General features: G+C 38.6%; 1 protein-coding gene across 1 annotated transcript in view; it reads left to right on the top strand.

Annotated features, from left to right (window-relative positions):
- The window catches only part of LOC137045204 (serine/threonine-protein kinase pim-2-like), a 35,686-nt gene that overhangs the window by 10,985 nt on the left and 11,349 nt on the right, over window positions 1-13,352 (top strand). Inside the window, exons 2-6 of the mRNA XM_067421753.1 lie at window positions 1,102-1,311; window positions 1,913-2,004; window positions 2,149-2,199; window positions 2,716-3,097; window positions 3,186-3,368. Of these exons, the coding sequence (XP_067277854.1) occupies window positions 1,102-1,311; window positions 1,913-2,004; window positions 2,149-2,199; window positions 2,716-3,097; window positions 3,186-3,368 (918 nt within the window). The remainder of the gene's footprint in view (window positions 1-1,101; window positions 1,312-1,912; window positions 2,005-2,148; window positions 2,200-2,715; window positions 3,098-3,185; window positions 3,369-13,352) is intronic.

The following is a 13,352-nucleotide window of genomic DNA, read 5'->3' as shown; positions in this document are numbered from 1 at the left end:
CAACTTTCCTTCAGTTCGCCACATACGACCTTCACGGAGTTAATTTATCCCAACGGGAGAATAACATACCCTCTTTACAGCAGTAAGAATAAGAATACTTGCATTCTTTTTGGTTTCGTTTTGGCTTCTCGCTTGTGTGCGTATGTGTCTCTGCGTGTTCAAATGTCCTGCATGTCCGGCGGTCCTTTCCGAGGTTGGGAGGGAAGCGGCTGTTTGCTTTAGCGATGCTTCGTGTTCTTGAAGATCGGATTGTAGAAGAGAAGATTTTTGGAAGAGATGAGGCCTGCTTGGAGGGCCTGCATTGGTGGCATGGCTTAAGTGCCAGCCCCGATGACGTGTTGGTTCAGCCAGAGAGAGAAGAGAGAGTGGGGAGTGTAAGAGAGGAGGAGGGCATCCGAGGTCCTCCTTTTATGGTCTGGCCGTAGTCCCACCCTCCAGGGTTAGACTTAACCAATGAGAGTGTTGGGATTTCCCGGCGGGAAATTCCTCAGCAGACTTTATTGCTCTTTGTTTGAAGGTTCGACTCAGTGGGTCTCTGAGTCTTCATACTATAATTAATGCAACAAACACACACTGCATTTTCTGAATAAGTGATATACCTGGAAGTGTAAGTCGTGAAGTGAGCATTAATTTGATAGGAGACATGACATATATGAGGTTATCTGAACTAGTACTTTGTTAAGACACAGACAAAAAGAAATGCAAAATACCATACAGAAGAAACATTTTACAAAACAATTATGTGTTTACATATAATGTCCTGGGGTGCATGTTCATTTATAGATGGTTTGTCTATAATTTGAGGCAAAAGCTCTGTGTCTCTGTGTCAAAAGCTCTGTGGCCACATTCTTTCCGGCCATAAAAAGATCTTATCAGATGGTTTCCAGGGTGACTGAAGAATCTCCCTCTGTTGTGTTGGGGGGGAAGGTATGCTAGTGAGCACAACTTTCAAAACATATTTGTTAAATGTAACTGGCGATTGTGTGTTTGATTCGCCTGAGTCGCTACACAGATAAGAAATTAACAGTAAAATATAAGTAATATCATCATCATATCACTGTCTGATTTTGAGATCATTCTAAAAGTTTCTCTTTGTTTCAGAAAAACCTAAAAAATGTAAGAAGGCGAAAGGCTTCGGTTCCTTCATGAAGATGCTGTGGAAGGCTGTGAAGTATCCCTTCCTCTGCTGTAGTCGGGGTGGAGCTGTGGATGTGGTGGAGCCGTTTGTTCCTCCAGCGGAGCCGGAGCCGGAGCCGGAGCCCCCTGTGCCTGGTCACTGCGCCCTCAACACCAGTAACGGTGAATCTACAGGTGTGTTATTAACATGTTTTGTCGAATATGTTATTATTTTGAAAATAAACATACATACATATGTATGTAGATATTCAACCTGATTACATGTTTCCACATAAATATATATTTGCAAACATACATTATATTAATATGTTGATATATTATATGAATATATTTAGTGCTATATCGTGATTAATCACATCCAAAATAAAAGTTTGTGTTTGCATAATATACGTGTGTGTATTGTGTAATTATAATGTATATATAAATACACATACACAAATGAATTTTGTAAACACAAACTTTTATTTTGAATGCGATTAATCAGTTTGTCAGCACTAAATATATATTACATCTGTATTAATCTTCCTCTTTTATATAGAAGCAAAATCAGCCCTTCTTTCTGATACATATTCGACACATTTCCTCATTTTTCCCCCAGAAAAACATCCCTCTTTAAAATAACAATAATGGCTTGTAATGGATTTTAAGGCTTGTTTTTGGAGAATATCAATATAATTTTCTCGACACAACCAGCACTGATATTTTTAATATACAACAAAGGATCTAATAAACTTATTCTGTATATATTCTCAATATTTTTCTGTCTGTTTTTCAGACTTTGAGGCTCTCTATGACGCTGGAGAGATGTTAGGATCCGGAGGATTCGGCAAAGTGTACGAGGGAACGCGGAAATTTGATGGCAAAAGGGTAAAGCTAAAAATTGAACATTTTGCTCTTGCGTGCATCCAAACATGTTTGATACAGATGGTTCAGATGCTCAAATCATACGTTATTTGCTAGGTCAGACGCTGAAATAATGTTACTGTTATTGAGCACGGTTTTCTTTTACAGGTTGCAATTAAGCGGATGCGCAAGGAAGACAGCGATGTTTATCTTTCCATTGTGAGTTGGTCAAAAGCTGAATGTGTGTGTGTGTTGTGCTGATGACTGTAGTCAGTACAACTGTGTGTGTGTGTGTGTGTGTGTGTGTGTGTGTGTGTGTGTGTGTGTGTGTGTGTGTGTGTGTGTGTGTGTGTGTGTGTGTGTGTGTGTGTATGTGTGCCCTTGTTGATATTACATTGTGGGGACCAAATGTCCCCATAAGGATAGTAAATCCTGAGATCACCTACATTGTGTGTAGGTTTAGGGGCAGGGGTAGTGGGGGATAGAAAATACGGTTTGTACAGTGTAAAAACCATTACGCCTATGGAGATTCCCCAAAAACATAGTGAACCAGATGTGTGTGTGTGTGTGTGTGTGTGTGTGTTGTGCTGATGACTGTAGTCAATACACCTGTAGAGGAAGCATTAGCTGCAAATGAAGGCTCTGTTGATCATATCTACAAAGATCAAAGAAACTTATATTTATAAATGATAGGATTTTTACCCAGCTAACCTTCTGTCCACTACTTTTCTCCAGCCCGGCCATCCCAAACCTCTCATCACAGAAGTGGCGCTCCTGCTAAAGATGAGGCAGGAACCCATGAGCCCCTACGCCATACGACTTTATGACTGGTTTGAGCATCCGCGAAAATTCACCCTCATAATGGAGTTCCCTGAGCCCTGCGAGAGTTTGCTGCAGTACATCCTTCATAACCCTCAACTGGAGGAAAGCACCGCTCGGGTCATCATGAGACAGGCTGTGCTGGCGGTTCAACACTGCATCGATCGGGACGTTTTTCACAACGACGTTCATGCAAACAACTTCCTGTTGACGACAAACACATTGCAGCTCAAGCTGATCGACTTCGGCTCCGGTCACCTGCTCAGCAGCGATGGCTATGATAGCAAATCATACATTGGTGAGCATTTCTGGAGTGTGTGGATGTGGTGACGGATTATTTGACGCTTTTGAAAAAACTGCTCAATGCCCAAATGTCTTGCTTCCAGGAATGGTGGATTACTGCCCGCCTGAAGTCTTCACTGACCCTCTATACCACGCCGTCCCAACCAATGTCTGGTCTCTAGGGGTGTTGCTGTACGAGATAATGAACGACTGCGCTCTTCCTTTCCTCACTTCAACAGATATCACACAAGCCAAAGTGACATTTCAGAACTCCAGCATATCTGAAGGTGAGTGAATAATATTGATAACACTGATGAACACACACACATAAAGCATGGATCTGTAGAGAAACAGTTAAAGGTGAAGTATGTAAGATTTTTGTAGTTTAACACGTTTTAATGCAGTTAACACAGCATCCGTTCTGCCTCGGGCTGGCGTTACACTATATGATCACGCTCTTATTCATGCAAATGCTTTTAAACCATTCAAGTGTAACAAGACAAAAGAGAACATGAGCTGTCTGTGAATGTCCTGACACACACACACAACGCAAGCACTCACTAATGCATTCACATGTAATCTTTATTGTGCTACTTTATCTGTATCTTATTCAGAAGAGCAGAAATATGTGAGAAATATAACGACCATAAGACAAAAGAACTGATACAGAAGCTGTTATGAAGGAGCAATAACCTTATGGGCAGTGCTGTGTCAATTGCCATAGCTGTCCTGTGCACAAGAAGACCCGTGTCAGCCAAGCGGCAACCTCCCGCGATCTCTCTTGAAGCCAATACGGAAGTAATGTAAACTGCAGTTCCTCGACTGGCCACTAGGGACCGGCTCCAGAAGGAGCAGAATCTCATTGAGCCCCATGTTAAAATTCCCAACTTTACAGCAGAAAAAAACATGTTTACAGCCTGGGACAAATTGTGGTTTTGGTCTATACGGCTAATTTTGCCCTTTATGACAACTGTGAGGGGGTACATTTTTTTATAACTCATTCGTTTACGTTATATAAAGCCTTAAAGTTCTGCATAATTAAGGGCGTGGTTACTTTGAGTGACAGGTGGATAGCCATTAATCCGCCGTCTATAGTCATTGCGTCACCTCAGCTCTGCCCACATTAGAGGTTAGATCGGGCTCAAAAAAATCAAGCCCGACCCTACCCGAGCACGTTGTGTCCGAGCCCGGCCCGGCCCGACACATTAACTTTAATTATGCGCCCGAGCCCGATTTAAACCCGACCATTGTTCAATACATGGGCGTTTTGACGAGAACGAGCCTGTAATGAGCAAAGTGCAGCGAAGCGGACTGGTGAGGCTCATGATAAAACTACATTTAGTTTTCAGTTTTCTCCACAGCGACTGTACAGCCGAATAACATTTTGTTGCAATATTTTCATGTTTAACACTTTGAAGCTGCTTTGAAACAATCATCATTGTAAAAGCGCTATAGGCTATAAATAAAGTTGACTTGACTCCGCTCAATAATCCGCAGGCGCGCTCATGATCCGCCAGTGGCGGATCTAGAAAATTTTACATGGGGGGGCAAAGGGGTGGCAAGAGGTCTTGGCAGGGTGGCAGGGGTAGACGGCACATGGAAATCCCTTTATGTCAATTGCTTTAACAAAACAAACACAAAACCACTTTTAAACTACAGTACTTATTGTTTAAAGGGGTACTTCAGCGCTGGGAAGATGAACCTGTATTTAAACTGGGTCATCAATGAAGTAGAAATGTGAAAATATTTTTGAATTTGGTGCCTTCTAGACTGAGAAAAGACAGAAAATGCATTCTTGTCTCATGGGGATGAAAGACTACAATTCCCAAAATGCTTCGCTGCCCAGTGAGGCCATTCCCAAAGCTACCAACTTGTTTACTGTGACTGAGTTGAAGAAGACACTACAATTAAAAACTGAAGGTGTCTGTTCAATATAATGAGTGAATGATTTCGGCGCGCTACTCCTCCCAGAGATTTTGTCAAAGACCCAACAAAGCCATTGACAAAAGGTGCGTCCTCATCGGGAATGGTGTGCTATATCTCTACTAAGGGATCGGGGGTACGGTGTGCGCCCCAGGGGCGAAAAAGTAGCGAAAACGTCCCATCGAGAATGCATTGCGAAAACTTTGAACACTCATAGCTCCGAGCGAGGATTTCAAAAACACTCGTCTCTTATACGAAAGTTGAAGATCCTGATAGGATCTCTCAGCACACACATCTCAAAGGGGTGTAAGTTGTACCCCTGGGGTGCTAGAGCTCCCCAAAAATCGCAAATTTTCCCATTGACTTAACATGGGGAGGGTCGTCCCATGAAACGCATGCAACGCATGCGTTTCTCATTCAATGGTAAATCCCATAGGGATTTTGTATTGAGCATAGCTCTGCTTCACAGACTCACAGAGACAAGGGGGTGGGCCCAATCTACTCAGACAACCAATCACTATCTCAGGATCATGATGATGTTATTAAGCCACGCCCTAGCAACCATTTAGAGCTCCCTAACAACCGATCCCATAGACTTCCATTGAAAAAGATCAAAGTTATATCTCTGGATAGGAGTGTCATAGAAACATGGGGGTGGGTTTGATTGACTCAGGGCATCAACGGCCAATCACAAATCACCTTCAACACCTCCTAGCCACTCCCTAGCAACCATTATCAAGCACCCTAACAACCCAAATCCACAGTGTATATCTCCACATCTGAACATCATAGAGACACGGGGGTTGGTATATATCATTCATACTGGCAAGGGGATTTTGGGGAATCATTATGGGATGGTGCCAAGCCACTCCATAGCAACCAAACAGAGTACCCTAGCAACTGTTTAGCAAGACCTATATCTCTGCATTAGTACATCATAGAGACACGGGGGTTGGTATATATCATTCATACTGGCAAGGGGATTTTGGGGAATCATTATGGGATGGTGCCAAGCCACTCCATAGCAACCAAACAGAGTATCCTAGCAACTGTTTAGATCTCTGCATCAGAAAATCATAGAGACATGGGGGTTGGTTTATATCATTCATACTGGCAAGGAGCTTTGGATTATCATTATGGGATGGTGCCAAGCCACTCCATAGCAACCATTTCGAACACCCTAGCAACCATACAAACACATAAAGAAGCCATATCTCAGCCCCACAACATCGTACACACATGTTGCTTGGCTTTTTTGCATCACAAATGCCACAGGGCCCCGAGTTTTGCCACGGCAAGCACCACTCACAATTTCTTCAGGAATTGTACTTTCTAACAAAACAAAACAGTATAAAAAGCTAAATGAAAATAAAATAAAAAGTACAATAATTGTGGGAATTGAAAGTCTACTCTCTTCCTCTCTGTCATCTTCCTCCTCCTGATCACTCCCTACCTCTGTCCCTCTATCTGAATCTGGAGCCTCCTCTTCATCTCTAACTGATTCTTCTTTTTCCTTGTCTCCTTCACTTATTTCCTCTTCTCTGTCACTTATTTCCTTGTCACCTTCTGTCTTCTCCTGCTCTGACCCTCCTGGTCTCTCCAGCTGACTGCCTTCTCCTTCATTTCCCTCATGCTCTTCCTCCTGTGTACTTCTTGGATTTTTTTTTTTTAGCAAAAAAGCTAGTAATATCCCCACTTTTAGCCTTCCTTTTCATGGTTAGGCTCCAGCTACTTTCTTCAACTACTCTTGCCTGCAAAAGTCAATATGTGAAAACCTCTGATTATCCTTGTATTACATTACACTGTAGGGCCATGAAGCTAATAAGTAGCCTATATAACAAATATAAAATCAGAAAGATTTATCACATGCACACACCAGTTATGTTTAGACTACTTAATCCTATTGTATTTATTTCCCCAGTTTTAACCTGGTTTCATTGCTGTGGTATCTAAGAGGAATTGGATTTAATAGGACTGCTTAGCTAAATCAAATGTAAAAAAATAAAAAATTATAGCATCACAATAAGTGCATTGTGATTGTCACTAACATTTTAGTAACAACTGAATTTATTAGGTTTAGTCCATAAACGTGTTACAGTGTTTACATGGTATAATTTCTGGTAAGCTATGCTTTTTGTTATTTCAATTCAGTTAAATTATTGTGATTTTGATTTAATATTGACTCATTTGGATAAATATTAGGCACACAAGATGTCCCTAATCTCAAGAAAAAACAACTCACCTAATGCTGTAAATATACAGAAAGCCCTATCAGCTGGCAGTGTTATTTAAGGTAAAAAACAACAACAACAACAAACAAAAAATACTGTAATAACAACTTTATTTAATGATATGAATACAAATAGGCTATAATAAATATGCAATATGGTACACTATACATATTTAGCAAAATAGCTCTTTTTTTCTAGCCAACTAATGTGCTATAGCCTATTATGATCATTTAATGGCGTTCCTGAGGTAAATGTTATGTGACAATTGTTCTCCAGTTGTTTTATTGACCCATTTGTTAGATTGATTGGTCGATATTATATATGAGGAATATATATTTAGGTAAGTTGTAGGCTACTGTTTCTTTCAACATTGTTCATTCGTGTTTATTTACTATTAGCTAAAGTTAAGTTAGAAATGATCGGTCCAGGTGCAGCTAGCTAGGGATCTGTCACGTAACATTTACAAGCGCCAAAACGGCATTTATTGTTTGAATTTCGTAATAAAAGTAACAGAATCTGAGAGCTGAGATTTTTTTTAAAATATCAAAACTCAAAAGTAAGTTAACTTGCTCTAACACCGGCGCTGATTTTGGCTAACGCAATAGCCTCGCTGTTTTTGCTGATGCTGAATCGTCTTTAGCACACATTCATTACAAATTCAATTTGAGGTTAAACGTGTGTTTAAACTACACCTGGGGAAACTCACTTCACCTTCAGGGGCTCTGGGACAGCTCAGTCTCTCCAGTGGGTTTGTTGGCTTTGCACCGCTCCAGACTCGCTTTGTGTGTGTGTGTGTGTGTGTGTGAGCCAGACTGAGCGAAGGAACGCCTCTCTGCACGTTTGAATCAGGGACGTATTTGAGGGGCGGGGCCGCGGGGGAGGGGTATTTTATGTATTTTAAAGGCACAATATGTAATGTTTCAGCATTAAAAATATAAAAGATCACTATATCTATGTTATATATTTTTTTTAAGTTGTGTGTTTACATTATCCCGACAGTTCCAATTAACTTCTAAATCCAGAGAAATTAATATTTTAATTCGAAGACACGGACCGTGTCTTTATTTCCGTTATGTCGCCAGTCTTTCACGTCATATCCACGTTTGCGTCTTGCTTCCTGCGGAACTCGGCGGAACCGCCAAACTCAAAGAGGAACACTGACAGACAGTATAAGGGGAACCCCCGTATAAAAAAGTCTGTATGATAATGGATCATGACTACTCTTTGCCTGTACGTTTTGCCAGCTCAACAAAGCGCAAACGTAAGGGTGAAAAAAATGACCCGAGAAGATTTTGGGACAGTAGAAGAAGCAAGAGACGTGTAAACCTTGGAGAAGCCTTTGAAAGATGGCGAAATCTTCGTGACAAGCTCGGACTGCAGAGAGATGCTGATCTCGCTTGCGTTTTAATAAACAGGTCATTTAAGTAACCATTCAGCTAACATAATAATCATATAATCATAACATGCTGTATGTTTGCATATTGCATAGCGATCTTGACCACATTGAGACGAGTTTAGCTGAATACGTATACATTTTATATTGTATCGGCTTTTCAAACTGGCGGATTCTGTGTTTTTGGAGACTGAAACAGCTATTTTTTTTAAAACTGATTCAAAAGTATATTTCTATCCGTATATTTGGTGACACGATGATGTCATGTGTAAAACGCAGATGGACTAGCTATTATTGGTTTTATATGTAGCTGGAGAAAGTAACGTTAGCTTCATAAGGTAATATGCCACTATCTTGGTCAATTAATATAAGGTGACCGTCACTTTTATCATATGTTAATTAGGCATGTGCCGATATCAATTTTTCATGTTGCGATTAATTGATGAAGTTTTATCACGATATACGATATTATCACGATATTGAAATAAGTAGCAAAAAAAAGTGTTGCCATAGCATAACAGCTTTAAGAACTATTTTTGTAAGAACAAAAATAACAGAATGTTTAAATACAATAATGCACCAAAAATATATACAGCTCTGGAAAAAAAAAAAAGAGAACCCTCATTGAGAAATCAATGTTAAGTGGTCTCTTGATTTTTTTCAGAGCTGTAAAAGTACAATTTTCAAACAGATTAAATTGCAAAAGAATTAGGCTATAAAGAACAACAGGTAACAAATTACAATAAGGTCTCAGTAGTTAATGCATTAACTAAGATTGAGCAATAGCTACATTTGGTACAGAAAGTATAATGTTTTTGTTAATGTTAGTTAAGAAATACTGATCATTGTTAGTTTTATCTTAGGTCCATTAAAAGTTATTTTGATTTTGATTGTAATGTTATTAAACAGTAACTAAGAAATTAACATAGAATGATTAATTCTTTATAAGTATTTTTCATTGTCAGTTTGGTAATAATGAATTAACATGTTAACTAATGAAGTCGTATCTCAAAGTTATACTGAACAATAAAAAATAATTAGAACAGTTCTAATTATTAGGGTTTTACTCCAGATTAAAACATAAAAATGTTTTAATTTGAAAATAAATAGCCTATTAAGTCTTTAAGTATTAAGTATTTGGTGCTGTGATGAACAACATTGAGATTACAAAAACGAATGGCTGTTTTAAAAACTACACGCGTTTTGTTTGTTTGCTGGTTTCCGGGGTAACCGTGGCATTCTGCAGTTCATCAGCGCCCTCTGCTGTCACTGAGCGGCACTTCAGCAGCGCGTCTCCTTCACCGGTTCAGTCATGTGCAAACGCACGTTGGGCTTGTTTATATCTGAGCGCCCCTTTGACGCAGAATACAGCGGTGTTGAGCATTTATATGGGTGATGGGCAAAGTATTCTTGAGTGCATTATAAAAAACTTATAAATTGTTAATAAATTATTATTTACGATATTTTAAAGTGCTCACGATAACAATATCGTGCATATTCATTATCGTGATAAATCGCATTATCGAAAATCGGCACATGTCTAATGTTAATACTAGCTACATATAATATTGATTTAATAATGATCTACTTATTCATATATCTCTGAGTTCCAAAATAAATGTTTATTAGAATGATTGATGAACGTGGGGAGCGACACAGCGCGTGTTCCAATGAACAACGTATTGCTGGTGCTGGTTCTCTCATTTACTATGTTTTATGTTGGTAATGATAAACTAAATTGAAATTTATTTCCTTATTGAAGAGTTGATATACAGAATGTTCGACAATCGCGGATGCCATGTCAATATATCTATAATTTGAGTAACTCAAATTATGATGCGCGGTTAATATGTCAACATAGCCTACCAACTTATAAGTATGTTGACATAGCGACCGCCCGCACAACATTCTGTCTCGCACATTATCTAACATTACTGATAAGTTTGTTAAGTAACGGTAGTGTTAGGGGTAAACAGCTTATGACCCAGGACCAGTAGTGAAGAAATGAAGACAGAGTCAGGATTCCAATTAAATAAAAGAAAAATTTACTTAAGAATAGTTTGCAGTTTCAAAAGCAGAAGCCAGCTTCAAGTCTCACAAGGAGTTCGTAGGCCGCGCTCCCTCTCTCACCGTCTCGTTGCCTCGCCCTATCGTACATACAATTGTCCCAACAGTTATACCGTTTTCAAGGTCTTATCCACGTCATCCACGGCAATGTGGATGGTTCTGATTGGCTCAGAGACAATGCACAGTCATGGTAAATTTCCACTCGAGTCAGTTAATCTGATGCACGTTTACACTGACGTGTCACTTGTTGATGCTTTCACCCAGAATTAGGCCCGTGGTGGCCTTCCAGTTCTGGAGCAGGCGCCAGCTTGCCCAGAACAACAAGTCCACCCATCTCTTAGGGTGCCCATTGAACACCATTCTGATCTGGAGCATAGAATATTGCGCACATACACAGATACACAGTCTCTCCAAGGTTGGAGCTGATTAAGCTCCAGTTCTAACTAGTTCTTACCAAAACATACTGATAACATGTGCTTTCTTTTAGTGAGGGACACACAATAGTACAGGCAATATTCATCTTGAGTCTTTAGTGTCTCAGTAAAAGGAAATATAAAAGAAAAAGAAAAAAACATAATAAATTAAATGAAAGACACATCCATATTTCATATCTGGAAGCCGGGCTAAGTGAGCAAACCCTGTTGCTGCACTCCTGACATGTTAGGGGTGTGTGATACCTCAAATCCAAACACACGACCTTGTTGCCAGTGTTTAGTGACACATCACACATCTCTAGGCCAGACCCTCAGTCACTCCTCAGAGACCAAATGCACACTTTAGAAAACAAGAAACAAAACAAAATCATAACTGGATAGAATCATTATAATAATACAGGATAAATATTGATTAAAGTTTTGATTATGAAGTTAATTAGGATATGAATATATACAGGTATATTGAAGCGGCAGTGGATTTCAGAATCCCCCCCTTCACTCCCTCCTAAAGGCCAATTTTAGGGTCCCAATGACCCCCTAAAGTTGGTCTACCAATTTTAGGCCGCTTCATAATGTTCAATGCTCTCCCCTTTTTTAGTTTATAATCTTTGAAAAAAAGAAAATCTCTTTTCCCCTCAGGGATTTAACTTCAACCATTATTAATCTCATCTAATTTGGTTTTATCAATGGCTTGATTGATTACAATAAGCACATGTTCATCCTCAAGAGGACATACTACATTAGCACCCCATGTTAAATACCACCCCATTAGAAATACCAAGATATCTCATTCAAAATAGGGATTTCAGATACACTTCTTTCAAAACACAGACCTTTTTCATCTTCAAAACAATAGTGGTCTGAAATAAAAATAAACAAAATAAATAGGCATAATAATCCATCCAATTACATTCAGTCTGTGCATAAAACATCCTTCAGTTTACAGTCTACATACATGTACCATCTTAATTTCACATCCTATTCATTTCTTTCTCAAACATGTTCATAACATCCATTTCAATCGCTTTCCCTGATTTTACTCAAGAACCTTCTTGTTAAACCCATTTTCATAACTCATCTTTTTCCATCAAATCCAGTTTTCACTCATGATAGCCCACATCATTTTTAACTTAAATGAACATAACCATAAAATTGTTAATGTTGAAAACTTCATCAAAATGACATAATTATCCATTTGTATTACATTCATTCAGCTTGTTCACATCTTTATCTTGTGACATTGTGCTTAATCATACTCAATACCAATTATTTTTCGAAATAAATTTTCAAAACCATGTTATTTAGTAAACCATTCAAAATCAATTCATTAGGGTTTCCTTTAAAGTAGCATTTTTTCTTTCAATGTCTTGTCCATTAAAACTCTTTAGGCGTAAGCTCCAAATGACCAAAATCTTAACCCTGTTGATTTATGTCATCTGGCAGTGATACTTCTCATCAAATCCTCACTAGCCTTCCTTTGCCACTTACACCAAAATTGTTATAATTTTACCAAGAATTTACACATTTCCATAATCTCCCATATTACTTCATAAGAAATCCAAATTTGTACTGTCATCATCAATTTCTTTAAAGCTGTTCTAAAATAATCTGTATTTTGAAAATCATTCATTGTTCAATATATATTAACTTAATTTGATGTAAAGTGTACATAAATTATGTCAGAAGTTTTATTTCAACAACATTAATCTTTAGGGCTATGTCTCTCTCATTTTAACTTGTCAGATTATTCTTTATCAAAATAGTAAGTCTCTAGTGCAGATGCACCATGTGATCATTATTGTTTCAGTCTTATCTCTACTGCTCTACAGAAACCAAAATATAATTTTACATTATCTCTCAATCCCAGTCACACCGAAAAACTTAGTCACTTGCTTCTTTAACATACTAATTTCCTACATCCATTTAAGGGATAAACAATAAAAAAAATAAAACTTTTTCTTTTAGAAGTTATCTTTTTGGTCGCCCTTCTGCCTTCAGAAATATGAGGGAATCTCTGGATAATTTAGATAGTGACTTCAGCCAATTTGTCACTTTGTCTCTGCCGTCAAGTTTCTAACATTTATGTTTACCATTTCTAATCAATTGACATTATTTCAATTTAAACCCTCAGTTAAATTTAGAGATGGGTGTTTAACCCATTAAGAAACGGCAATCTTTAACTTTATAATTCCACTTCAACTAATCCAGAGATTAATTCAAATC

The sequence above is a fragment of the Pseudorasbora parva genome, chromosome 17 (genome assembly GCF_024679245.1).
Source record: "Pseudorasbora parva isolate DD20220531a chromosome 17, ASM2467924v1, whole genome shotgun sequence".
Taxonomy (NCBI): Eukaryota; Metazoa; Chordata; class Actinopteri; order Cypriniformes; family Gobionidae; genus Pseudorasbora; species Pseudorasbora parva.
Note: the sequence above shows the minus strand (reverse complement) of the source record. Positions and strands in the feature narration are given on the sequence as shown.